Source organism: Myotis yumanensis, unplaced genomic scaffold (assembly GCF_028538775.1).
Source record: "Myotis yumanensis isolate MYYU_CA2020_CCGP unplaced genomic scaffold, mMyoYum1.0.hap1 SCAF_1, whole genome shotgun sequence".
NCBI classification, from domain to species: domain Eukaryota; kingdom Metazoa; phylum Chordata; class Mammalia; order Chiroptera; family Vespertilionidae; genus Myotis; species Myotis yumanensis.
The window spans coordinates 165,078,815-165,104,925 of record NW_027223752.1 but is presented as its reverse complement, the minus strand read 5'-3'; the positions used below and the strand labels follow the sequence as shown (position 1 = coordinate 165,104,925).

At 41.8% G+C, this 26,111-nt stretch overlaps 1 protein-coding gene across 3 annotated transcripts in view; it reads left to right on the top strand.

The window, feature by feature from the left end:
* The window catches only part of SFMBT2 (Scm like with four mbt domains 2), a 231,482-nt gene that overhangs the window by 43,729 nt on the left and 161,642 nt on the right, over positions 1-26,111 (top strand). For all 3 annotated transcript variants that reach the window (XM_070391588.1, XM_070391568.1, XM_070391577.1), the window contains exon 4: positions 949-1,189. In XM_070391588.1, the coding sequence (XP_070247689.1) occupies positions 949-1,189 (241 nt within the window). The remainder of the gene's footprint in view (positions 1-948; positions 1,190-26,111) is intronic.

Genomic DNA, 26,111 nt, shown 5'->3' with positions numbered 1-26,111 from the left:
CTGCGAGAGGGCACAGGCCGGGCTGAGGTACCCCCTCTTCCCCTCCGAGTACACAAATTTTTGTGCACTGGGCCTCTAGTTAAAAATATAACAGAGCTACAACTCACCTGACTTCCGGTTTGGGTATGATCCTGCATAGCTTCTTATGATTCTGGGATGACTTGATTAGGTTGCCTGAGGCAGTTCAGGAGAAAGATACTGACAACTTTCCTTTTCTTCTTTACGGATAAGTTATCAGTGCTTCTCCATGTGGAGTAGCTCCTATTCTCTTTAATCCAGTCAGTTCTCCCACCTCCCTTTTAATCACAACAGTTCAGGAAGCAGAGTGTCCCCAGGCCTGTTAAGGAAAAGCAGCAAGGACCCCAGGAACGAGCCGTTCGTAATTCCACCGTCTCTTAAGCAGCTGCTACTCAGACACATCAGATGCTTTAGCATTGGAATGCCCACAAGGCTGGGAAGCTTTCTTTTGGGGAGGAGGGCTGATAAATATTAATAGACTATAATCCTTCATTAATAAAAATGAAAATCCATCCACGGCTGTACAGCTCGTGAAGTGGCCACCAGCCACCTGGGAAGACTGTCGTCCAAATTGGGATGTGCTGTAAGTGTAGAAGGCACACGGGGTTTTGGAGGCTTCATTGGAAAAGAAAAATGTAAAAATCTCTCATTAATCTATTTTATATTGATGACATCTTGAAATGATGACATTTGAGATCTGTTGGGTTAAATAAAATACATTATTAAAATGAATCTCATCTGTTTTTTTTTTTTTTTTTTTAATGTGGCTGCTAGGAAATTCAGGCTCATATTGTATTGCTCTTAGAGAGTGATGTCCTAATGGCAACAGAAATACTATATTTAAGCGCTGTGATTTTAACAGTTCTCGTAATGCTCTGGGTGTATGTATCTAGTATAATAACAGGTTTCCTGTGTTTTTGGTTCCTTAAGGTTGAAATCAGCATTCAGAGCAACTTCCAGCCTGGGATGAAATTGGAAGTGGCCAATAAGAACAACCCAGACACGTACTGGGTGGCCACTGTGATCACCACCTGCGGGCAGCTGCTGCTTCTGCGCTACTGTGGTTACGGGGAGGACCGCCGGGCTGACTTCTGGTGTGACGTGGTGATAGCAGATCTGCACCCCGTGGGGTGGTGCACGCAGAACAACAAGGCCCTGATGCCCCCGGATGGTAAGCTCCCAGCTGGCCCAGGATTCAGAGCCTTTGGGTTTACAGGCCGTCCTTATTCATGGTGTTTGCAGGTATAGCCTTGCAGAGATTCCATAGTGGAGTTAGCGGGAAGGTCCAGCACTTTAAAGATTGCCTCCTGGGTTTCATTAGTTTGAGGGTGCCGGAGTGAGAGGGAACTTGGGTGCGTTCTTGGATGTCAGAGCTGTTCCTGACAGCTTGCCAATCATGGCCTTTAGGAGACAAAAGCTCTGGAGCCTGATTTTGGAGGTAGGAGAGGGGGCTGAGACTGAGGTTTCGGTTTCCATTGCCGATGGATTATGTTGCATTTCTTTTGCTTTAGAGATTTCAAATTTTGAACAGTGCTGTAGAGCACCTGCAGGATCTCTCTAAGTTTTAATCTTTCTTATTGTGGGGAGTCTCTCAGGGTGGATGCACACAGAAACCGAAGAGTAGACATGGAATAAAACAGTGGCAATTTTACCCCCGGTGGACATGTGGCAATGTAGGGAAGCATTTTTGTCTGTGAGTGGGGAGGAGGAAGGAGCTCTTGGCATCTGGTGGGAGGAAGCTAGGATGCTGCTAAAACATCCTACAATGTAGCGGACAGCACCCCAACGAAGAATTATTGAATTCAAACTCCAATAGTTGAGAAACCCTGCTTTAGAGTGGGCAGCATATTACAAATGCATTAAAGGAGCTCATATGATCCTGTCAGTGAGAAAAACTGAGTCAGCCAATATTTGAACAACCTATCCTCGATGTTTCATTATATGATGACGGCAGCAGTTATATTTGAAGACTTCTGATGCTAATTCTCAAGTGTAATGTCTTCTTAGTACTTGTCTGCCACTTTTAGCTTTGAATGGATATTTTTATTTCAAAGTGACATGTTAAGTTTTAGAGCTGAATTCCAAGTTCATTGTGTCCACCATATTTAGTTGCTTTCACCATTCAGAGCATTTGAATTTTATCTTCTTACGTTCTGAGATATTGCTTTTTGGTAGGTGGGAATGGTCAATGGTTTCTTACTCCCCCTTTTTATGCATAATCGAGAGCCTGATAAATAGTGGGGGTCATAATAAATGCAAGGAGTTTGAGTTGCGTTAATGGGTATATGTCAGAATTAAAGTTGTTGGCTTGGCCACAGCTAACACCATGACCTTTTGTTGTCTCAGGAGAAAGAGAGAAAGGCCCTTCTTGCTTTGGGTCTTTGCACCTGCTCTCTCCTGTGCCTACACCCTCTTCCTCTTCCAGCTGGCAGCTTATCTTACCACTTCCTCAGGCAACTGTGGGCAAGGACTCCTGTGCCCTTAATGTTGATCATATTTGCAACTGCGCCTCCCATTGATTTAAAAAAAAAGATATAATTCACATACTATCAATTCATCTCTATAAAGCTCAGTGGTTTTTAATATAGTCACCAGGGTGTGCAGCCATTATCACTGTCTAATTCCAAAGCATTTCCATCATCCCCTAAATAAGCCCTGCACCCATTTACAGTCACTCTCACTCTCCCCTCCACCCAGGCCCTGGCCCTAATCTTCTTTCTGTTTCTGTAGACTTGTTTATTCTGGACATTTCCCATATACGGAATCATATAGTGTGTGGCCTTTTGTGTTCGGCTTCTTTTACTCAGCATTTTGTATTCAAAGCTCATCCATGCTTAGCACGTATCAGGACTTCATTTCTTTTTATAGCTGAATCATATTCCATCATATGGATAAACCACATTTTGTTTAACCATTTGTTAATTGAGTGCGCATGTGGGTGCAACTGTTCTTTGAATTGTGTGGTTCTCTGAATAGAAAACTCCTTTCCCCCCACCCCGCCCCTTTCCGTATTGGTTGTGTCTTTGTATACAGAAGTGTGAGTCTTTATTTCTCACCTCTGTTGAGGGTTACTTCTCAGGTGAGTGCTGGAGAATGGTGTTAATGCATGAGGCTTTATTTTTCACACCTGTTCTAGTTCTGCAAGAGCAAATAGTTGGCTGAACACTATCTGTAATGCCTTTGGTAATGCTTGCTTCTCTTAGTTCCAGGCTCAGCCTAAATTGTGCCATTAGTGGGACAATTAATTAATTTATTTTTTCTCTTTTTACAAAATTTTAAGTGTTCAGTAAGTACATTATTGGTAACTATAAGCAGAATGCTGTACAGCAGATCTCTAGAACTTTTTCATTCTGCATGACTGAAACTTTATACCTATTGAACAGTAACTCCCCATTTCCCCTTTCCCAGCCTCAGGTCACCACCATTCTATTCTGTGTGTGAGTTTGAAGGCTTTAGATGCCTCAAATAAGCAGAATCATGCAGTGTTTGTCCTTTTGTGACTGGTGTATTTCATTTAACATAATGTCCTCAAGGTTCATCCATGTGGTAGCATGTGACAGGATTTCCTTTTTAAAGGCTGAATAATATTTCATTTGGCTTTGAATGCAAACAGCCACTAAGGTGAGAAGATATAACATGCAATAATTTAACTTACCTGTGATTTCTGATCTGTCATAGAGTAAACCAGTCTTGATGGATGAATTGTATGGATGGAGTATTGGGAAAATAGCAGTTGTAGTTAGAAAATTAGACTAATAATTCTCATTTTCCCAGCTCTGCATGCAAAGGCCACATAGACATGCCCCTACACTCTCAGGAGGGTACAGACAGACATGCACTGATTGCAGGGAGCTGATACACACTTGGGGGCACCGGGAGAGGGGAATGCAGGAGGGAACCAAGAGGCAAGTTCCTACTCCTAGCTGCAGCCTTTCTCTGTCCTTACTTGTCTCATTCATGCATGACTCACTCTGAAAGTTTGACAATGTAGTAGCTAAACGTCCTTGGAAAGGATGTGAGATGGAGTCACGTTATAGATCATTTAGTGAATAGTTTTAGAGAGAAGTTCCACGGCACTGAATTTTAAGACTCTAAAGAGCTAATGGGTTCACTCGGTAAACATCCATGCTGTTGCTTGAGAAAGATGGTGTAGTTTATTAATTGATTCTTCTTTCTCACTTGGATGAAAAATGTGGCAGCAGTCACAGTTTCAGAAACACTGTCAAATTTGTATCCTACTGACTTCCTGCTATTAGGCAAGACACAGACACACTTAACATGACAAATTCAAAATGAAAAATGGGGAAAAGCCTGTAAAAAGGGAAACCACTAATGTGACTGGAAGATTGGAAGGCTTTTCACAAGGTAACAAGTTATGCTAATTTTGAGAATTTCTCTATTGCTCGTTTTAGAGAACTTAAAAAAATTTAGTAGGTAATCAATATGCCTGGAAATCTTTCATGCAGAGAACAAAGTCAGGAAATAGCAGGTTCACAGGGCAAAAGGTTTTATTGATTGCTGCAGTACAGGATAATTATTGCTTTGTGGCTAGACGGCACTTGTTCCACTGGGAATTGTAGACTATTTTTGAAGAAGGATTCTTGTTTCTGTGGTTTTCTGTCTTAGAGAGCTAATATCATTGTGAATTCCGCAAATGTACCTGGTTGATCTTTCTGGTGGTTAAACTTGAAAGGCATCTCAGAATATTAACATGAGTTCAAGCAGTCCATGACACATAATAGTCTTGTTTGGAATGTTCTATGGTGATAGGTTTCTTACTGATCCCAGGAATCGGGGTGGGAGAGTGGGTTGTATGAAGAGAGGAACATTGCCGTTGGAGCCAGAACCTGAGATGCTTATCTTGCTTCTGCCATTAGCTTAACTACATGGGTGAGTCCCCTCCTAATTTTCGTATCTTTAAAATGAAGTTAGAGTATAAATATAATCTCTCAAGAGCTTTCTAGTCTGACATGCCCTGGTTTGTGATCCTTGTCAAAAAAAGGAGGAGGGAGAAGGTGCTACTTTTCCTACTATATACACGAGCAATGGAATTTGTTTTAGAATTACGGTTTATGGAAATCTAGCCCAGGCATCAGTATGAAGCACGGAAGTACAGCTCCTAGGTTACTGTTGGGGATGATGAAGTTTCAATGGATTGAGGGCCAAACTAGGTTGGGAAATTACTGTGAGTGCCTGGGTCCATCGTTGCTGGCAATGGATAGCTTTTTGCTCACTCACGATTGTAGACTGAGAAAGATCAGCACAAGTAGAGTTGAGTCATTCAGTATATGGAGGACAGCTGCAAAATATGGTTGGACCAGGAAAGATGATGGGAACTTGGGGTGATTTGGGGCAGAGGGAGGGGGTTGCCTTGCATGGTCAGACTGAGGTTGCAGCGCATAAGATCTTTCAAGATGTTTGGGATTGTTCAAAATTGTCTTACTCTTCTGAAACCATTGCATTGAAAGAGACTTGTTTTATTATTTTCGATGATAGTTTTACCAAAGATGTAACCTTCTTTAGAGTCCCATATTTTCCTGCCTTCCTCCTTGAACTGAACTTAGCCTTTGAATTAACATGAGCCATCATTATTATTTTAAACTAGAGGCCTGGTGCATGAAAATTCATGCACTGAAGGAGGGGGGGGGCGTCCCTCAGCCTGGCCTGCTCCCTCTCACAGTCTGGGAGTCCTCAGGGGCAGGAGGGGACCTGGCGATCAGGGGAAGGAGACGCCCCATCACACCTCTGCTGCTGCCACTGCCAGCAGCACAAGCCTCGGTCAGCCCTGGTTACCTGAGCCTCGGGTGGCCCTGGGTGGCTGGGGGGCTGAGGGGATTGGGGGTCTCTGGAGGCAGGTGTGCAGAGCGGCCGGGCCTGCCTGAGGGTGGGCTTGGCCTTGTCATGTGCCTGCTGCCCCAGCGGGACTGAGGGGACTGGGTGCCACTATCTTGTGGCTGTGGGTGCCGCCATCTTTGAGGGCATGGCAGTCAATTAGTATATTCCCTCCTTATTGGCTGTGGGCACCACCATATTTGAGGAAATAGCAGTCAATTAGCATATTCCCTCCTATTGGCTGAGGGCACTGCCATTGTTGTGACAGTGTGAGGGTCAATTAGTATATTCCCGCTTTATTAGATAGGATGTTATGAGGAAGGAAACAGCACAGCAGCAGACAGAATGCCACTAACAAGGACATGTTTAAAGAGACCTGGGTTTAGTGGCCAATTGGCCATTCAAAGAGCAGTGTTCCTGTTCCTGAGCTAATCAGTATTAATCTTTCCTATTAAAAGTGTTAAGAAACTGCTACATTAAAGCACACCACTAAGTGCAGTGGAGGATTAGCTCTTATTAGAGCTGCAAGATGTAAAACGTTTTGGCTTAGTAAATCAATAAGGCTTGATTTATTCATAAGCACATGCAAAGCTCACATAGGGCAGCTGACAAATAATTATTGTTTACAGTGATAATGTAAGGAAGTCATTTAATCCAGTGATCGTTGCACTGCTATTTATTGAGAAGGAGCAGCAATACCTTTTGATGTCTGGTGTGGGGTAGCTCTGGAGTTCTAGCAGGTAGGTACCCCCTGAGGCCCTGAAAGGAATACTGTTAAATTGCAGGTAAATGCGTGTGATGATGCCCATCCACAGAACACTCCTCTGCTTCTACACTGAGAATTATTTATGTATGCTTTATACTGTTGCAGGAAAAGTATTGGCATTAGCTGCCTTAGGAATCATATCACTAGTTTTTATTTTCCCCATTATGAAAATTCCTATAATTTGAATTGCAAACTCTGCAGTCTTGCCAGAATGACTCTATTTACCATTCAAACTTGAATCAAAATTACTGGAGTTAGTTATTATATAACTTATTTGAATAAAGGGATGTTTATTCATGAAGCATTAGGAGAAAGTGTGAATATGGCCTTATGTTATGAGGGTAGATTTTGCCAGGTTCTGAAGCTGGTCCGAGGGCTGTTTTAGGGACTATTGTTTTTACTGTAGTTGATTGCAAAGTAAGAGATGCTGGCAGGGGTGTACAGGACTGTAAAGTGATCAGATGACAGGATTTACCAATCCATAACCATTGTCGAACGGAGGACTGAGAAGTACAATTTGATTATTATGCAAAATTATCAGAGTTTGCCATTCATATTTTATTATTTAAGTGACATTTTAGTAATACTAATGAAACCTACTCAGTCACAAATACATGGTTTCATTTGTGTATTAGTAAGAAAATTAAGTATATATGCTAAAATCTTAAAGAGCAAAATTAATTTTAAGCAAAGTTGAGGGAGGCACAGGGATTAAACTCATTAATCATTAGATCATTAATATACAGAGAAAAAACATATTGTTATAAGAAAAGGTAGGATGTATTTGATAAGTATGACAGTAAGTAAACTAAAAGTCATAGGTATATATTTTATTTTATTTATTTTTATTTATTTATTTATTTATTTATTTTTTATTTTTATTTTTTTTATTTTTCGCTTAAAGTATTACAAAGGGTATTACATAAGTGTCCTTTTTTCCCCCCCGCCCTTGACAAACCCCTACCCTCCCTTACCCCCCAGTGTCTTATGTCCATTAGTTATGCTTATATGCATGCATACAAGTCCTTCGGTTGAACTCTTACTCCCCTCCCTCCTGCCCCCCAACTCTCTCTGGCCTTCCCACTGCAGTTTGACAATCAGTTTGAGGCAGCTCTGCCTCTGTATCTATTATTGTTCAAAAGTTTGTAATGGTCTTTATTATCCATGAATGAGTGAGATCATGTGGTATTTTTCCTTCATTGACTGGCTTGTTTCACTTAGCATAATGCTCTCCAGTTCCATCCATGCTGTTGCAAATGGTAAGAGTTCCTTCTTTTTAACAGCAGCATAGTATTCCATCGTGTAGATGTACCACAGTTTTCTAATCCATTCATCTACTGATGGGCACTTAGGCTGTTTCCAGATCTTAGCTATGGTGAATTGTGCTGCTATGAACATCTGGTTACATATATCCTTTCTGATTGGTGTTTCTGGTTTCTTGGGATATATTCCTAGTAGTGGGATCACAGGGTCAAATGGGAGTTCCATTTCCAATTTTTTGAGGAACCTCCATACTGCCTTCCATAGTGGCTGCACCAGTCTGCATTCCCACCAGCAGTGCACAAGTGTTCCTTTTTCTCCACATCCTCTCCAGCACTTGTCGTTTCTTGATTTGTTGATGGTGGCCATTCTGACAGGTGTGAGATGGTACCTCATTGTTGTTTTGATTTGCATCTCTCGGATGATAAGTGACTTTGAGCATGTTTTCATATGTCTCTTGGCTTTCTGAATGTCCTCTTTTGAAAGGTGTCTATTTAGATCCTTTGCCCATTTTTTGATTGGATTGTTTATCTTCTTTTTGTTAAGTTGTATGAGTTCCCTATAAATTTTGGAGATTAAGCCCTTATCAGATATGACGTTGGCAAATATGTTTTCCCACGAGGTGGGTTTTCTTGTTGTTTTGTTGATGGTTTCTTTTGCTGTGCAGAAGCTTTTTATTTTGATGTAGTCCCATTTGTTCAGTTTCTCTTTAGTTTCAACTGCCCTAGGAGCTGTATCAGTGAAGAAATTGTTTTGGCATAAGTCTGAGATTTTGTTGCCTTTGTGTTCTTCTAGAATTTTTATGGTTTCCTGTCGTACATTTAAGTCCTTTATCCATTTTGAGTTTATTCTTGTGTATGGTGTAAGTTGGTGGTCTAGTTTCATTTTCTTGCATATATCTGTCCAATTTTCCCAACACCATTTATTGAAGAGACTATCTTGGCTCCATTGTATGTTCTTGCCTCCTTTGTCAAAAATTAATTGAGCATATTGGTTCGGGCTAATTTCTGGACTCTCTATTCTATTCCACTGGTCTATATGTCTGTTCTTGTGCCAGTACCAGGCAGTTTTGAGAACAGTGGCTTTGTAATACAGTTTGATATCTGGCATTGAGATCCCACCTACTTTGTTCTTTCTCAGGATCGCTGCAGCTATTCGGGGTCTTTTTTTATTCCGGATGAATTTTTGGAGAGTTCGTTCTAGATCTTTGAAGAAGGCCATTGGTATTTTAATGGGAAGTGCGTTGAATTTATAGATTGCTTTGGGTAGTATGGACATTTTAATGATGTTGATTCTACCAATCCAAGAACATGGTATGTTCTTCCATCTGTTTATGTCTTCCTCTATCTCTTTTTTCAACGTCCTGTAGTTTTCTGAGTAGAGGTCTTTAACCTCTTTAGTTAAGTTTATTCCTAGGTATCTTAATTTTTTTGGTGCGATGGTAAATGGGATTGTTTTTCTAATCTCTCTTTCTGAAAGTTCACTATTGGTGTATAGAAATGCCTCAGATTTCTTGGGGTTAATTTTGTATCCTGCTACATTGCCAAATTCATGTATTAAGTCTAGTAACTTTTTGATGGAGTCTCTAGGGTTTTGTATGTATAATATCATGTCATCTGCAAATAAGGACAGTTTTACTTCCTCTTTTCCAATTTGGATGCCTTTTATTTCTTCTTCTTGCCTAATTGCAATGGCTAATACTTCCAGTACTATGTTGAACAGGAGTGGTGAGAGTGGGCATCCCTGTCTTGTTCCTGTTCTTAGGGGAAATGGTGTTAGTTTTTGACCATTGAGTATGATGTTGGCTGTGGGCCTGTCATATATGGCTTTTATTATGTTGAGGTATGATCCTTCTATTCCCACCTTTCTGAGAGTTTTTATCAAAAATGGGTGTTGGATTTTGTCGAATGCTTTTTCTGCATCAATTGATATGACCATGTGGTTTTTTTCTTTCAATTTGTTTATGTGATGTATCACATTTATTGATTTACGGATGTTGTACCATCCTTGCATCTCTGGGATAAATCCTACTTGGTCATGGTGTATGATCCTTCTGATGTACTGCTGGATCCGATTTGCTAAGATTTTGTTGAGGATTTTGGCATCTATGTTCATGAGGGATATTGGCCTGTAATTCTCTTTCATTGTGATGTCTTTACCTGGTTTTGGTATTAGGGTGATGCTGGCTTCATAGAATGAGCTTGGAAGTGTTCCTTCCTCTTGAATTTTTTGTAGTAGTCTGAGGAGGGTAGGTTTTAGTTCTTCTTTGAATGTTTGGTAGAACTCCCCTGTGAAGCCGTCTGGCCCTGGGCTTTTGTTTGCTGGAAGCTTTCTGATGACTGCTTCAATTTCTTCCATAGTTATTGGCCTATTGAGGTTTTTAGATTCTTCCTGATTGAGTTTTGGGATGTTGTATTTTTCTAGGAATTTGTCCATTTCCTCCAGGTTGTCTAGTTTGTTGGAGTAGAGTTGCCCGTAGTATTGTTTAACAATCATTTGTATTTCTGTGGGGTCTGTTGTTATTTCGCCTCTATCATTTCTGATTTGGTTTATTTGGGACCTTTCTCTTTGCTTCTTGGTGAGCCTGGCGAGGGGTTTGTCAATCTTGTTTATCCTTTCAAAGAACCAGCTCTTGGTTTCATTGATTTTCTGTATTGTTTTTTTGGTCTCTATGTCATTGATTTCTGCTCTAATCTTTATTATCTCCTTCCTTCTGCTCACTCTGGGGTTTTCTTGTTGCTCTCTTTCTAATTCTTTGAGTTGTAGAGTTAGATGATTAACTACCATTTTTTCTTGTTTTTTGAGATAGGCCTGTAGAGCTATAAACTTCCCTCTCAGGACTGCTTTCATTGTGTCCCAGAGGTTTTGGATTGTTGTGTTTTCATTGTCATTAGTGTCCAGGATGTTTTTAATTTCTTCTTTGATGTCATCGGTAACCCAATCAATATTTAATAACATGCTATTCAGCTTCCAAGTGTTTGAGTATTTTGGGTTGTTTTTATTGTAGTTTATTTCTAACATTATGCCATCGTGGTCTGAGAAGATGCTTTTTATGATCTCAATCTTCTTGAATTTGTGGAGACTTTGCTTGTGACCCAATATGTGGTCTATTTTTGAATATGTCCCATGAGCACCTGAGAGGAATGTATATTCTGCAGCTGTGGGGTGTAGTGTTCTGAAGATGTCAATTAAGTCCATCTGATCTAGTGAGTCATTTAGGATTGCTGTTTCTTTGCTGATTGTTTGTCTAGCGGATTTATCCAGTGATGTCAATGGTGTATTAAAGTCCCCTACTATGATTGTGTTATTGTCGATATCTCCCCTGATATCTTCCAGAAGTTTTCTTATGTATGTGGGTGCTCCTGCATTGGGTGCATATATGTTTACCAGGGTTATATCTTCTTGTTGTATTGATCCCTTTAGTATTATGAAGTGGCCTTCCTTATCTCTGGTTATGGCCTTCACTTTGAGATGTATTTTGTCAGATATAAGTATTGCTACCCCAGCTTTCTTTTCCTTTCCATTTGCGTGAAAGATATTTTTCCATCCCTTCACTTTCAGTCTGTGTGAGTCCTTTCCAATGAGGTGGGTCTCTTGTAGACAGCAGATGTATGGGTCATGTTTTTTTATCCATTCAGCCACTCGATGTCTTTTGGTTGGAGCATTTAGTCCATTTACATTTAAAGTTATTATTGAAAGGTACTTGTTTGTAGCCATTTCTTTTTTGTGTGTGTGTGTGGCTGTTTTCTTTCTGAGCTTGATATTTCTTCTTTTACACCAGTCCCTTTAGCATTTCTTGCATGGCTGGCTTGGTGGTGATAAACTCCCTTAGCCCTTTTTTGTCTGTGAAGCTTCTTATTTCCCCTTCAATTTTGAATGATAGCCTTGCTGGATAGAGTATTCTTGGATTCAGTCCTTTGCTTTGCATCACTTTGTAGATTTCCGTCCATTCTTTTCTGGCCTGATGTGTTTCTGTTGAGAAATCATTTGATAATCTAATGGGAGATCCCTTGTATGTTACTTTCCGCCTCTCTCTTGCAGCCTGTAAGATTCTCTCTTTATCCTGAACATTTGCCATGGTAGTTATGATGTGTCTTGGTGTGGGTCTTTTCGGGTTCACCTTGTTTGGGACTCTCTGGGCTTGTGTGACTTTTTTCTTCCCCACCTCAGGGAAGTTTTCTGATATTATTTCTTCGAATAGGTTTTCTAATCCATGTTCATCTTTCTGTTGTTCTGGCACCCCTATTATTCGTATGTTGCTTCGTTTCATGTTGTCCCAAAGTTCCCTTAGGCTCTCCTCCTGTCTTTTAATTTTTTTCTCCATTTGCAGTACAGTTTGAGTGTGTTTTGCTTCCTTGTCTTCTAATTCACTGATTCGGTCCTCCGCTTCTCCCAGTCTACTGTTGATACTTTCAATGGTGTTTTTTATTGCAGCTAAGTCGCTCTTCATTTCTTCTTGGGACTTACTTAAGTTGTTGATTTTTTCATCTGTTTCTTCTAGCTTCTTGCATAAGTAGTTGAGTTTTTCATCTGTTTCTTCTTGCTTCTTGAACATCCGGTGCATGTACTCTAGGAACCTTATTCTGAATTCTTTTTCCGTCATGTTGCATATCTCTGTCTCACTTAGCTGCTTTTCTGGCGAGTCCTCCTTTTCTTTCCTTTGGGGGTTTCTTTGTCTACCCATGTTTGATCTCACTGACATTACTAGTTGTTGAATCGTTCAGTGGCTGGACCCTGGGTGGCAGTGGCTGCTCCCTGGGTGGCAGTGGCTCCTCGGTCTGTGGTTGCTCCTTGGGCGGTTGTGGTAGCAGCGGCTCCTCTGTTGATAGCAGGGCCTCTGATGGGTGCTGTTCACAGTTGTGGTGGCTCTTCTGGCTGGTGGAGGGAGGCTTCAGACGCAGCAACTGTTCCCCAGGCAGAGCGTGTGGTGATCAGGAGGCCGCTGTTGCTTGAATCTGTTGCGTTGATTTAGAGGCACAAAATACAACACAACAAGGCACAACGTACCAGGCACTGAACACTATTGTATTTACGATATTACTAACCCCAAATAAAGGTGGCCACCCGAGCTAAGAGAGTTGGGAGATAAGGGGGAAAGAAGAGAAAAAGGTAGAAGAGAAAAAAGAAAGAAAGAAAAAAAAAGGAGTGCAAAAATGAGATTGGAAAAGGGAGGGGAAAAAGAGGAGGAAAAAAAGAAAAAAAAAGAAAAAAAAGAAAAAAAAAGAAGAAGAAAAAAAGTAAGAGAGAAAAGAGAGTGAAGTGTAAAAGGGGGAGAGACTATTTATGTGAGGAGAAAACTCCTATAGGTCCGCCACTAATAACAACAAATTGCAGCAACAGATTCCTGGAGATGAATACAAACTACAAACAACCAATAATATCAAGCGACGCAAGGGGACAGAGAAGCGCAGAAATAACCAGGGGGGGCGGGGGGGAGAGGGAGGGGCAGGAAAATAAAAAGAATAAGCAGTCTAACCTCACAAACGATCAAAAAAAGAAAAAAAAAAAGAAAAACAATATACTCGTCAATCAGGCAAACAACGATAAAACAATAGAGAGAGAAAAGAAGAAGAAGAGTGAGAAAAAAAATGGATAGTGAAGGAAGATAAGGGAAAGGTGTATAAGGATTTAGAACAGGGGATTGGACATAGGATATTTAAGCAGGGTTAAATTTTGACAGAGGGTAAAAAGAATAGGGAAGATCTAAAGCTGGAGTAGGGTAAGAGAAACAGGACAGCAAAAGGGAAAAAGTGGGGAAGACTGTTTAGCACAGAGGCAAATTGAGGTAGAGAAACATGTTGCTAAAGGAACGATGAAAATAGAATGGAGAACATTAGTCCCAAAATAAAATAAAGACAAGATAAGATGACTCTTTAAAAACTGGTAAAATGGTAGCGGTAATAATACTAGTTAAAAATAAAAATGTAGTAGCTGAAAGGGCAAAATCGGGTGATGGAGAAAAAGAAAAAAAAAAAAAAGAAAAAAAAGAAGAAAAATGTTTTCTTAGTTAAAAGGAGAAAAAGTAATTTAAAAAAATAAAAATAAAAATGTGCATTAATGCAGGTGCTTCAGATCTTCTACTCTTCTTATTGGCATGCCCGGAATTCAGGAGAATGTTGACTTTCCCTCTGATACACTGTTCCTCCTTGTTGCAAGCCACAGTCCTTAATGCCTTATCTGTATTTATAGAGGAGTCAGTTCGTGGCTCTGCCTCTGGGTGGCAGTGTGTCTGGGTTGACCTCCGAGGCTATAAGTTCTCTCCGACCAGTTCTCTATTGTACCTGAACCAGCTCCGCCCAGAGGTGGTTCCCCCGGCGCCACTCCCAGCTCTGTTTCCCAGGCTCCCCAAAATCAATCTTCCCCTACAAGCTCTGCTAGTGACCCCAACTGGGCACTCACATGCACTGGGCTCAACAATCAAACTCACAGAAGTAAGAGGAAGTATGTAAACTAGAGCCTGGGAAGCTGTTCGAACTCGCAGGGTTCCACCCTCCAGAACCGCGCGGAGTGTCTGCGCGCGCTCAAGCCCCTGGCAACAACAAGTAGCCGGCTATCAGGGAAACTCTGAGGCAGCCCTTTTGTCCAGTCCAACTATGGGCTCATTTATAGTGTTACCTTCTGGCAGCAGCCCTGCGGGAGCCCTCCCCCCTTGCGAGACACGCTGGCCTCTATAGGCACGGATTTTGGAGAGCGCGGATTTTGGCGGGCGCAGATTTCCCCCTGCGCCCGCGCGCGCGTTCCTCGCTCCAACCTGAACTGCGAACCGCACCTTTGAGGTAAGTCTAACCTTTCCGTGGAGGGGTGCAGGTCTCCCCTTGGCTCTTGCAGTCGCGCTGTTTGCGAATCGTTGCCTCCGGGTTAGTAGCCGATCTCTGGATGCTGGTAAACGCTGCCTGAGATGGCGCGGTCTCGCCGCTGCGCTGGCGCCCAGAGGGAGATTTCAGCCTCAATCTCTAACCATCCGCATTTTTTAGGAGTTTTCTGTCTTTCCTGGCTGCAGACTGTCTCTCAGCTGAACCTCCCCAGCTTGATCGGGCTGATTGTTACCCGTTTCAGCTGCTCGCCCCTATCTGGTCCTGGACGAAGCACCAACACGTCCGTCTAAGCCTCCGCCATTTTCTCCTCCCCATAGGTATATATTTTAAAAAGCGAGTTAGTATCCTATTGTGAAAAAGCCATTTTTGACAATGTTGTGTGAAAGAAGGAATAGTCAGGTAGGAAAAGAGTAATCCTTTCTCTCTAGGTATTTAATGGCCTTTTAAAAACAAAACACGTGGTTTTGAGTCCTATCTGGTCAGGTGGAGAGCCTGTGTACAGATTCATCATGGTGTAGACCAGAGGGGGCTTGGTTTGCCAATGTGTGGGTGTGTTTTATGTGTGATGACCATATATGTGTTTATGTGTTCATGAGCATGTGTGAGCATGCATGTGTTGGCATACATGCATGAGTGTGTTTGTATGTGTGTGCATTTGTATACATAGATGAGGATATGTGTGTGTTTGTGTATGCATGAGACTCTGTGTGTGTGTGTTGATCTAAGCAGTATTTTGAAATAATTTTAGTATTTACCATTTACAAATCACTTCCTTTAAAAGTCTGGGTTGTGTCATCTCCTGAAAACTTAGATGATGCAGACCTGTTGGACCTGCATTCCACAAGGCATCCCTTACTGGAGCGCCTGCCACTGCAGGTGGCCTTTTGTTTGCTCTCCAGACCTTCTGTTCCCTGTGTGGGCTTCTAATCTGCTCAGGCCCCATGGGTGTCTGGGCTGACACCTAGAAACAGGGCCTCGTGCAGCCTCTGAGCGTGTGACCTCAAGTTTCCGAGGCTCTGTCTTACAACATCAGTTGGACCAGATATTGTTAAGGTTTTCTTCAGCTCAAAAATGTTCTGAATGTAAGAACTCAAAGAGCAATGAATGAAACTTATGAAAGGGCTCTGAAATAAGATTCCTTATGAACAGAACCCTTTCCTCTTTTTTAGTTTGTGGAAAGAACACAAAGACCAAACAAGTGAAGGCAAACTAAATGGTCCTCATATAAATCAGAAACCTTTGTACAGGTGATGATGTACAACTATTTGTTTATGAGTAAAAATTATAATCTTTTCTCCTATGAATCCCTGATTGGCATTTGTATTTTTTGAAACTTATGATATATTTCATATCCCTTTATCATTTTCTTGCCCAGTGTATGAATGAATCATGAATTTTAGCATGTTTGTATCCTGGATCTCCAATTAAAAACAGTTTTTCTCACCCACCAAATCATTTTATTATGTGCCTACTGTGCACCAAGTAACTAAATTGAACCCTAGAAAAGCCATATAAATTGGCTGGTATTATTCTTGTATTTCATTTTTAAAAAAAATGTGCCTTGGGAAGGGTAAATAACTTGTCTCCAGGCCAGACAGCTTGAAGTAGATTTTAAGCTAAGGGTAGAATTTTCCCCTCAGTTTTGAAATCAATGCTTTGAAAATAGCAGGGGTCAGTAAACATTTGTTTATTGATTTCGTGTGTCAATACGACTTCAGAATGTTCAGACTTGAAGTATTGGAAACATACTATTAAGGAAATTTGTAGAATTGACTCCTTGTGATTTTTAGGAAGAGGGTGGAAAGCTTCTTGTCCAGAATGTTTTGTCAGTTTTGGAGGCAAATAAATGGAAGAGATTTGGGCTGCAACTTCCTTGACAAATGGTAATCATGAGATTATGTAAAGTTATGTAAATTGTATCAGATGCTATTTGGGTTTTTTGCACTATATGAAAACTGTGAGCACAAAGCGGCACTAGAAGATTTTCCTTTTTGGTGTTAGTCATAAATGAATTTATTTTCTCTTGCTTCTTAATCCAGTAGCATGTGTACTTTAAATCAAGCGTGTGTTTAGTTCTGTGTGACATGTGGGGGTAGTCAGTTCTGTGGGTTCTTGGCCTCTTGTCTAACTCTGTTAATTCTTCATCTTCTTAACTGTCAGAGCCCTAGTATCACCTGTCTGCCCTCCTCCCTTCGGCCCCCACCTTCCCGACTAGAGATCCTGGCCTGGGCTGCCCAGACTCGGCTCAAAGCTGCAGTTCTCAATCTGTGGGTCGTGACCCCTTTGGCGGTTGAACAACCCTTTCACAGGGGTCGCCTAAGACCATCCTGCATATCAGATATTTACATTACGATTCATAACAGTAGCAACATTACAGTTATGAAGTAGCAACGAAAATAATTTTATGGTTGGGTCACAATATGAGGAACTGTATTTAAAGGGCCAGAAGTTTGAGAACCACTGGCTCAAAGGAAGGCTTCCATACACCGGGGTCAGCTCCCATCCATCCTGGTTCTTTAATACCCAGAATGGATGATTAGTGTACCAGGGGTAGAGCCTGCGAGAGAAGCCTGGACTCACTTTTGCACAGACTGGTCTGCCTTGGCACAGCTGGCCCTCTGGGACCTCTGCTGCTTCCAGCCCTGCCCCTGCACCATGGACCTCTCTTGTTTCCCCACCCCGAGTCAGGAGCCCTTGGTGCTGTCTGTCCGCTCTCCATCATGCCTCTGACTGTCCTCTAGCCTGTTAAGCTGGTGATCTTCTCCCAATTCTCTTCCTGCTCTGGGCTCTTGAACAAGCCTCTGACTTCCTGCTGCTTCTTATTCAGGCTCCCAACGTGGGTCCAGGTTTCAGGGCCAGGCTGACCTTCCAGGCCCAGGCTTTCCGTCAGGCCACGCCTCTGCTCCAGGGCTGCGCCCCCATCCAGGGCTGAGCCTTCTCTCAAGGCCATGTTGACTGTCCAGGTTCATGCCTTCTTTCTAAAGTCATACGGACCTTCTAGGGCTGTGCTTCTGTTCCCTGCAGAATTTTCAACAGTTATATATAGTGGCTGAGGAATAGTTTACAATATGAAACAAAACTTACTTTGTTTTACAAAATTAAAGCATTTTACAATATAAATTCAGTCTCACACATAATACATAGCTTTGGCCATGACATCACACAGGAAGTGTGACATTGACTTTTTACATTGGCCCTGGACAGATAGATGTTAAATGCTAGAACTGTGGATAGTTTTATTATTATAAACACACATAGTAAAATTAACATATCAAAAAACTAAATGAAGTGTTTAATTTTATTTAAAATTTTTAGATTAAAAATTTGATATTTATTAGTTATAATTTGTAATTTTCTTATTAATTTTAGTAGATAATTTAGAACATTTGAATGAAAAGTAGCTTTTTTGAAGACATAAAAAATTCAAAAGTTGTGATTTTTGCACTTTACATCTTTTTGATTAAAAATATTAAAATTATATAGACTGGCTATAATTATATTTTATGTTTTAATCCCTTAGATGATTTCTGTGAATAGAATACAAATTATGTGAAAATTTTGAATTCCTTAAAACTAGATAGTTAATAATTTCTCTGAAATGAGGGCAAGGAAAAGAAATGTTATGAATTAAAGGTATAAAAAGTTATTTAAGTCTTTATTTTATTACTTATCCAAACATTGCTAGCCCATCAACAAAATACCCAGACACATTAAGTTTAGTAATCTTTGGCATTTTGCCAACTTGCAGTCATATATATAAACTAGAGAGCCCTTTACAAACTTTCTGATTGTTATTATGAAGCTACATTTGTCAGTATAACATAGGAGGATAGGCCATACTTTACTCTACAACCTGTTCACTTGATAAATGACTTTAAAATATTTCCACCTGTGCTATGTGCACCTACATTTATATTCTTGCTGGTCCATGTTATGGGTGGGCCTGTTCAAGGTTTCCACAGTGGATTTCTCATGCTCCCTCGAACTGGACATCTTTCCAAGGGTTAGTGGCCAGGGTCTGTTTAAGGAGTTAGTTTCCAGATCCTCCCTGAAACCGACCATGGGTGTCCTTTCCTGCCTCACCCACCCCGACCTCCTTCTCCACTTGAGAGAAGAATGTCACTGTGGTGCCCATGGGATAGCTGTGTCCGAAGTGCAGCCTCATTTACTCGAGGCATCACACCAAACATAACATTACGAAACCACAATTTACTGTGGTCCTCCCTTAGCCAGTTTCACTTTCTATGGTTTCAGTTATCCACAGCCAACCAGGGCCCGAAAATATTAGATGGAAAATTGCAGAAATAAACAATGTGTACATTTTAAATGGTGCGCTGCTCTGAGTATTGTGATGAAATCTGTCTCCCACCCCCGCCCCACCGCCCCCCTAAGCTGTCTGGCTTGAATCACCCCTGCTTCCAGAGTCTCCATGCTGAATACACTCCCTGCCTGTTAGTCACTCAGTAGGTGTCTCAGTGATCTGTTCGGTTATCAGCGAGAGAGAAACAGAGGGAGACAGACAGCATTTCACAGAACTTTTATTACCGTATATTGTTACAGTTCTGTTTTATTATCAGTTATTATTGTTAATCTCCTACTATGCTTGATTTATAAATTAAACTTTATCATAGGAATGTATGCATAGGAAAAAATATAGTATAAGTATATATAGGGTTCAGTACTGTGTGTGGTGTTCTTAGGACGCATCCTCCTCAGGTAGGGGGACTACTGTACCTTTTATGTTTACTCCTCAGACCATATCATGTTGTTTTAGCTGTTTTGGTCAGGACTAAAAATGATTTCAATAATCTAAGCCAAAAGAACATTTTTATTTAATAGAGACATTTTTAAAAGTTTGACTATATATTATGTTTTTATTTGCATGTGGTTGTTGTACAATATTATATTAATTTGAGGTGCACACCATAGTGATTTGACATTTATATACCGTACAATGTGGTCACCTTCCAAACATAACATTATGACTTGTTGCTACAGATAAGTAGTATGAATGAGCAATAAAAGACTGTTGGAAATAGAAAGGTGCTAACCTTAGGATACAAGTCTGAGGGGTGTGGGATGGACCTCTGATTTCAAGGAGAAAAAAGAACAGGACACCAACTGACTGTAAAGTAGTTCCTGTTTATGCCTATTTAAAAATACAGCCCAAGTGCCCATCAGTAGATGAATGGATTAAGAAACTGTGGTACATTTATACAATTGAATATTATGCAGCTGGAAAAAAGAAGCATCTCTTACCCTTTGAGACAGCACAAAAGGACCTGGAGAGTATTATGCTAAGTGAATAAGTCAGTCAGAGAAAAACAAGTATCACATGATCTCACTTATATGTGGAATCTGATGAACAAAATAAACTGATGAACAAAAAAGATCCAGAGACATTGAAGCACACAATAGACTGATGTATTTCAGAGGGAAGGTGGGGGAAGTGGGAAGAGTTTAACCAGTAAACTTTTTATGCAGATATGCATAGCCCATGGATAGACAGTAGGCCTGGGGAGGAGAAGGGAGTGGAGTGAAGGGGGTCAGTGGTGGAAAAAGAGGGGTATGTGTAATACTTTTAACAAAAAATGAATTAAAGAAATAATAAAAATGCATGGTGGAAGAGATCAGATCATTCTATTGAATGTATTTATGGGAGCGATATAGCAGTTTCGTTCAAAATGTCATATGTACAGTCCATAAAAGTGTGACATCCTTTGCAACTATTTGAACAAATGAGAACTTTTAGAATGCCAACTTGAAAACACGTGAGGAAGAAACAGATTTTCAGAATTGTTTGAAGGGGGTACGTGAGCAGGAAAATTTGAAGAATGGTGGTGTAGACAGCTATGTTAGATGAAAGGCCATTCTGAAAACCTGATGAATCCCTCCTTTCCTGGGCAACTATTTGGCCGTGACAATCTGGAAGGTGTACATTTGGCCAGAGCCATGGTTACCTGAGCCTGTGGGTCTGTAAATATTTTGAATATGCTCCATGTCCAACCTGGAGACAGGATGGGATGAGCTGTGACCTGCCCTGAACCCTTATCTGGTCCTTCGCTCTCCCTGACTGGGTTTTTAAGGATGGTGCTTTCCCACAGCCCTTCTTGTTCACTCAGTAAGACAGTGTTTCTTACAATGTACGTGTTTAGAAGTTCTCAGGGCTTTGACAGGATTTATCACAATTGGGCTTTTACAAAGTTTATATTTAGTTATTGGATTCCCTTGGTAATCAATGTGTGAGTCTTCCTCCAGGTTCTTTTTTTTAAAAAAAATATATATTTTATTGATTTTTTTACAGAGAGGAAGGGAGAGGGATAGAGAGTCAGAAACATCGATGGGAGAGAAACATCGATCAGCTGCCTCCTGCACACCCCCTACTGGGGATGTGCCCGCAACCAAGGTACATGCCTTAGACCGGAATTGAACCTGGGACCTTTCAGTCCATAGGCCAACGCTCTATCCACTGAGCCGAAGCAGTTAGGGCTTCCTCCAGGTTCCTGCTGACAGGAAACCTAGATCCAGAAGAAGGGAGATTTGGGGATGATGGGGTAGAACCCACTCATGGATACCAGCAGCTGGTTTGGTCCTTAAACAACACTACTATTGCCACAGAGATGGAAAAAAAATGTTATGTCAACCTATGAAGGATTATTTATTGAGGTTTTGCTATGTGTCTGATTTCTTTTGGTGGGGTTATACATATAGGGTGTTCCAAAAAAATGTGTATACACTTTAACAGCTGATAGCCCAATTTTGAAAATGAAATGTATTTTAATAAACACTGCCTTTATAATTACTCAAAGTGTGTGTATACATTTTTGGGGACACCCTAAATAATTATTACTAAGCATTTATATGAAGCACATTTGTAATGCAATCAGCTTTTGGCCCATGGCACTCAGATGAAGACCTATTTTTTGGAAATGGATGTTTTATGTGGCAGCTGACAATGTACTCTCTTATTTGTCGGTCATATCTACTTTGGCTGTTCACTGTTGAAGATCTCATCTCACTCTTGTCTTACTAAAAAGTATCAGAAGTTAATTTGAAATTCTAATCTCTGGAATGGATAATACCTTTTTCTTGTCCAGGTGGGAACTGCTCTGAGACAGCACTTTTTTGGTGTATTTTGAAATTTGTCTTTTTTATGCTAAGCATTTTTCAAGGGTGAAAACTTACAAGAGCTGGAGACTGATGTGATTGGTAATGGAAGCCTGACCCCTAACTTCTGTGGGGATCGCTGGGGCTAAATGGAAAGGTCCCTCTGCTCCGTATTCTGCTGGTATTTAAGTAAAATAAATTGGAGCGTCCACAGCTGGCTCCTGTGTGGTAAGAGTGCTCTTCAGGCCCTAACAAGGAGTGGAGGGCATTGACCTGTGTCAGGTGGCTTGGTTAGTAGCTCATCTGTACCTCTCGCTTGGTGTGACCTTGGGAAAAAGTCACTTAACCTCTCTGCATTTCACACTCTCCGCACCTTTAAAGTGGCTAATTATTACCTGACCTTGCTCTCTCTCTGCGGTATTGTCAGCACCAACTTTGATGGCAGATGCAAAAGCTCTCTGGAACCTGTAGAGCACTGCAAGGGGGAGGAACGCTCAGCATCGCTTTCCCTCATTCTTCTCTTTTTTTTAAGTCTAAGAGGCCCTACTGGTGCTTGCTCCCTATGCGGGGACAAGGGAGGTGTGAGTGAGGAAGTGCCTGCATCTAGGACTGAAAGCCCAGAAATGCAGCTCAGAGGTGCAGCAGAGGCTGGCTCAGCTGGAAGGCGCCCCCCCCATCTTAGAGAATTTTGCTTATACCAGTGGTTCTCAACCTTGGCTGCACATTAGAATCACCTGGGAATCTTTTTAAAATCCTGCTTTCTGGGCCTCATCCTCCAGAAATTCTGTTTCTTTGTTATGAGGTGGGGCCACAACATTAGTAACAAAGAAACAGAATTTCTGGGGGATGAGGCCCAGAAATGGGATTTTAAAAAGATTCCCAGGTGATTTTAATGTGCAGCCAAGGTTGAGAACCACTGGCTTATACCTTTTTGTGGTAGTTATTTTTGCCTTGTGTTATCATTGTTTATGGATACATAATCACACCCATTGATTAAAAAACTAAGGCTTTGTGAACGTGTCTAATCAGAAATACGTATTTTCGATCCTAATACAATTTAATTACATGTGTGAACTTGGATTAGGTACCTCATTTTTAAACTTTGTGACCTTTGGTATTCTCACCTGCGACCTGGGATAATGACAGCTGCCTGATAGGACTGTTTTATGTATTAAATGTGATCTGTACCAACTCCTCAGAGCAATGTTTAAAATGTAGGAGGAAATGGAGAAATGCTGTTTTTTTCTTCCTTAATTTTTTTTCTGGCTAAGAATGGTTTTTACTCACTTTTTAATTGTACTTATTATTTTTTAAACTTCCTTCCTTCTTCCTTCCTTCCTTCCTTCCTTCCTTCCTTCCTTCCTTCCTTCCTTCCTTCCTTCCTCCCTTTCTCTCTCTCTCTCTTTCTCTCTCTCTCTCTCTCCTCACCCAAGGATGTTTTTATTGATTTGAGAGAGAGAGAGAGAGAGAGAGAGGAAGGAGAAAAGGGGTGGGTAGAGAAAGAAACATCAACGTGAGAGAGAAACATCGATCGGTTGGTTTCCTTGTGTATGCAGGGTCCGAACCTGCAACCTAGGTATGTGCCCTGACCTGGACTAGAACCCTTGACCCTTCAGTATACAGGAGGATGCTCCAACCAACTGAGTCACACCGGCCAGGGCAAAAACTTTCATTTTTGTTTTAGAGCAGTTTTAGGCTCAGAGCAAGAGTGAGGGGAAGGGGCAGAGGTTTCCCATATACCCCTGCCTCTGCGCATGCACAGCCTCCCACACTATCAGCATGCCCCCCACACACAGTGCATTTGTTACAACTTAGGATCCTACGTTGACAGGTCATCATCACCCAGAGTCCACAGTTTACATGAGGACTCGCTCTTGGTGGTGCCTGTTCTGTGGGTTTGGACGTGTACCCACCATTACAGTGCCATACAGTGTATTTCCCTCCCTAAAAACTCTCTGCTTCACCTCTCACCCTTTCCTCCCCCCCTCCCCCTGTGCCATACAGTGTATTTCCCTCCCTAAAAACTCTCTGCTTCACCTCTCACCCTTCCCTCCCCCCTGCCCCCTGGGACCCACTGATCTGTTCACTGTCTCCATAGTTTTGCCTTTTTTTGCGCGATGTTATATAGTTGCAACCATGTCTTGCATTTAGTTAAGCTCAGTAGTTGTTACGTGGTTAAGAACAAAGCCTCTGAGCTAATTAAAAAAATAACGGCAAGCAAAGACTAATTGGTAGTAGTAGTGCATGTGTATTATTTACTCAAGATCCTTTTTAGTCTGACCGCACTGATGCACAACAGCCACGCTTGGATTCTGAGGCTTTGCCGGAAGCGGCGGTTAGGAGCAGGGGAGGGGGCTGTTAGTCATACACACTTGTTTCACAGATAAATGATCGCTGACAGCCCAGCTGCAAGGGAGGGGATGGAGCAACTGGGAAGAGTTGATAGCAACGCAAGAGCAATCTAATGCCTTTTCCTGTAGGAGCAAATGATCCTGTCAGTAGGTCAGGAGGGTGTGGGGTTATTACACAGTGAGGTGTCAGCTATGATAGGAGAGCGCTGAATAATTGATTTATACCATTCTCAATCCTCAAAAAGCTTTCACATTTATTTTGTATCTACTAAGCAGGTGGCAACAGAAAGGGTTAAGCTCGGAGGACGTGGTGTGGAGAAATACAGACTGTAGAGAACTGGGACTCTGACAGACAGGTGCTCTATGAGTCGAATGTATTAATGAACTATTATTTTTATTTTATATATTTTTTAAATTCAAAGCATTTCTTTTTTAAAAAAAATATGTTTTTATTGATTTTAGTGAAAGGGAGGAAGGGAGGGAGAGAGAGAAACAGCAGTGTGAAAGAGAAACATTGATTGGCTGCCTCCTGCACACCCTGTACGGGAGATCTATCCGGAAACCCTGGCATGCGCCCTGACTGGGAATGGAACTGGCAACCTCCTGGTGCATGGGATGATACTCAACCAACTGAGCCACATTGGCCAGTGCAGTGAACTATTACTGTAACTATGGTAGAACTCTTCTATACCCAGACTTCACGCATCAAATAGTTCTTATTCCAGCTCTTTAAACATCATAAAACCCTAAGCCAACACAGCCTCGAGGTACTGACCTGGTTCACAAATAATAGATTTTAATGACTTTTGTATTTCTAGATGAACTGTGCTAGGTTGGTCAGCTGATGGACACGTGGGATGGGCACGTACTCGGTGAGGAACCAGGACAGTGCCAAGATAGAGCCTGTGGTGGGGACCCATGCTGGGGTAATGGTCATGGCTGAGAATCGGCCTGACCAGGAGTGTAGCTGAGTAGGTCCAAAGTTGAGGAAAACTCTGTATAGTTTAGCTGTCTGTTAAGATAGATTTTCTAAGATGACGTATTGATGTCCTGTCTGGTGGTGGGTGTAACCAGATGGGAAGTCCAGGTCCCATGTCCCAGGCATGGGGGCTCTACGGGACTGGCCAGAACAAAGCAAGACCCCATCAGTGCGATGGGCCCTATAGCAGGATTGAACACTGGGTTGGACAGTTTAGCATTATGGGTCAGGGTATGACTTGATCTCCCCAACAAGGTAGACTGAGGCAGGAAGAGGAAGCTGTGAAATGGGGCCACATGATGCCTCTGGGACCTTGAACAGATGACCTGAATGAAACAAGTTTGGACCGGAGCAGGTGCGTGTGTCCCAGGGGTTACCTGTGGGCTCCCTGGGTCCCGGGGCTGGGTGGCTTCTGAGCTGGTGATACAGCCTTTTTACCTCCTCGCGAAGTGACTTCCACACGAGGCATCCTAGAAACTGGGGGATGCCTGCTTTGGCGGCAGCAGTCCTTGGGATACAGCTGTTCCAGATGGACGACTGGCAGGGGATGGGAATCAGTGCATCAGCTTGAGGGTCTGAGGAAAGCAGAAGGCGAGTAAAAGAGGAAGAGACCAAAAGTCATGGTATTCCCAGCAGCACTCTGTGGGGCCAGCGAGTTGTTCTACCTGCTTTGGACCCTGGGTGATGGGCCTGGAACCAAACCTGCAGCTGATTTCTGAGATTTATCTCTGGGGGTCATAGTGTTCTATGGTCAGTTTAGTGGGTAGGGGTTTCCATCACACTTGCCATCCCGTAACATTTGGAAATTGAGTAGCAACAGCATTTATAGACCAGTGTCACCTTGTTTTAGATCAGCGGTTCTCAACCTGTGGGTCACAACCCCTTTGGCGGTCAAACGACCCTTTCACAGGGGTCACCTAAGACCATCCTGCATATCAGATATTTACATGACGATTCATAACAGTAGCAACATTACAGTTATG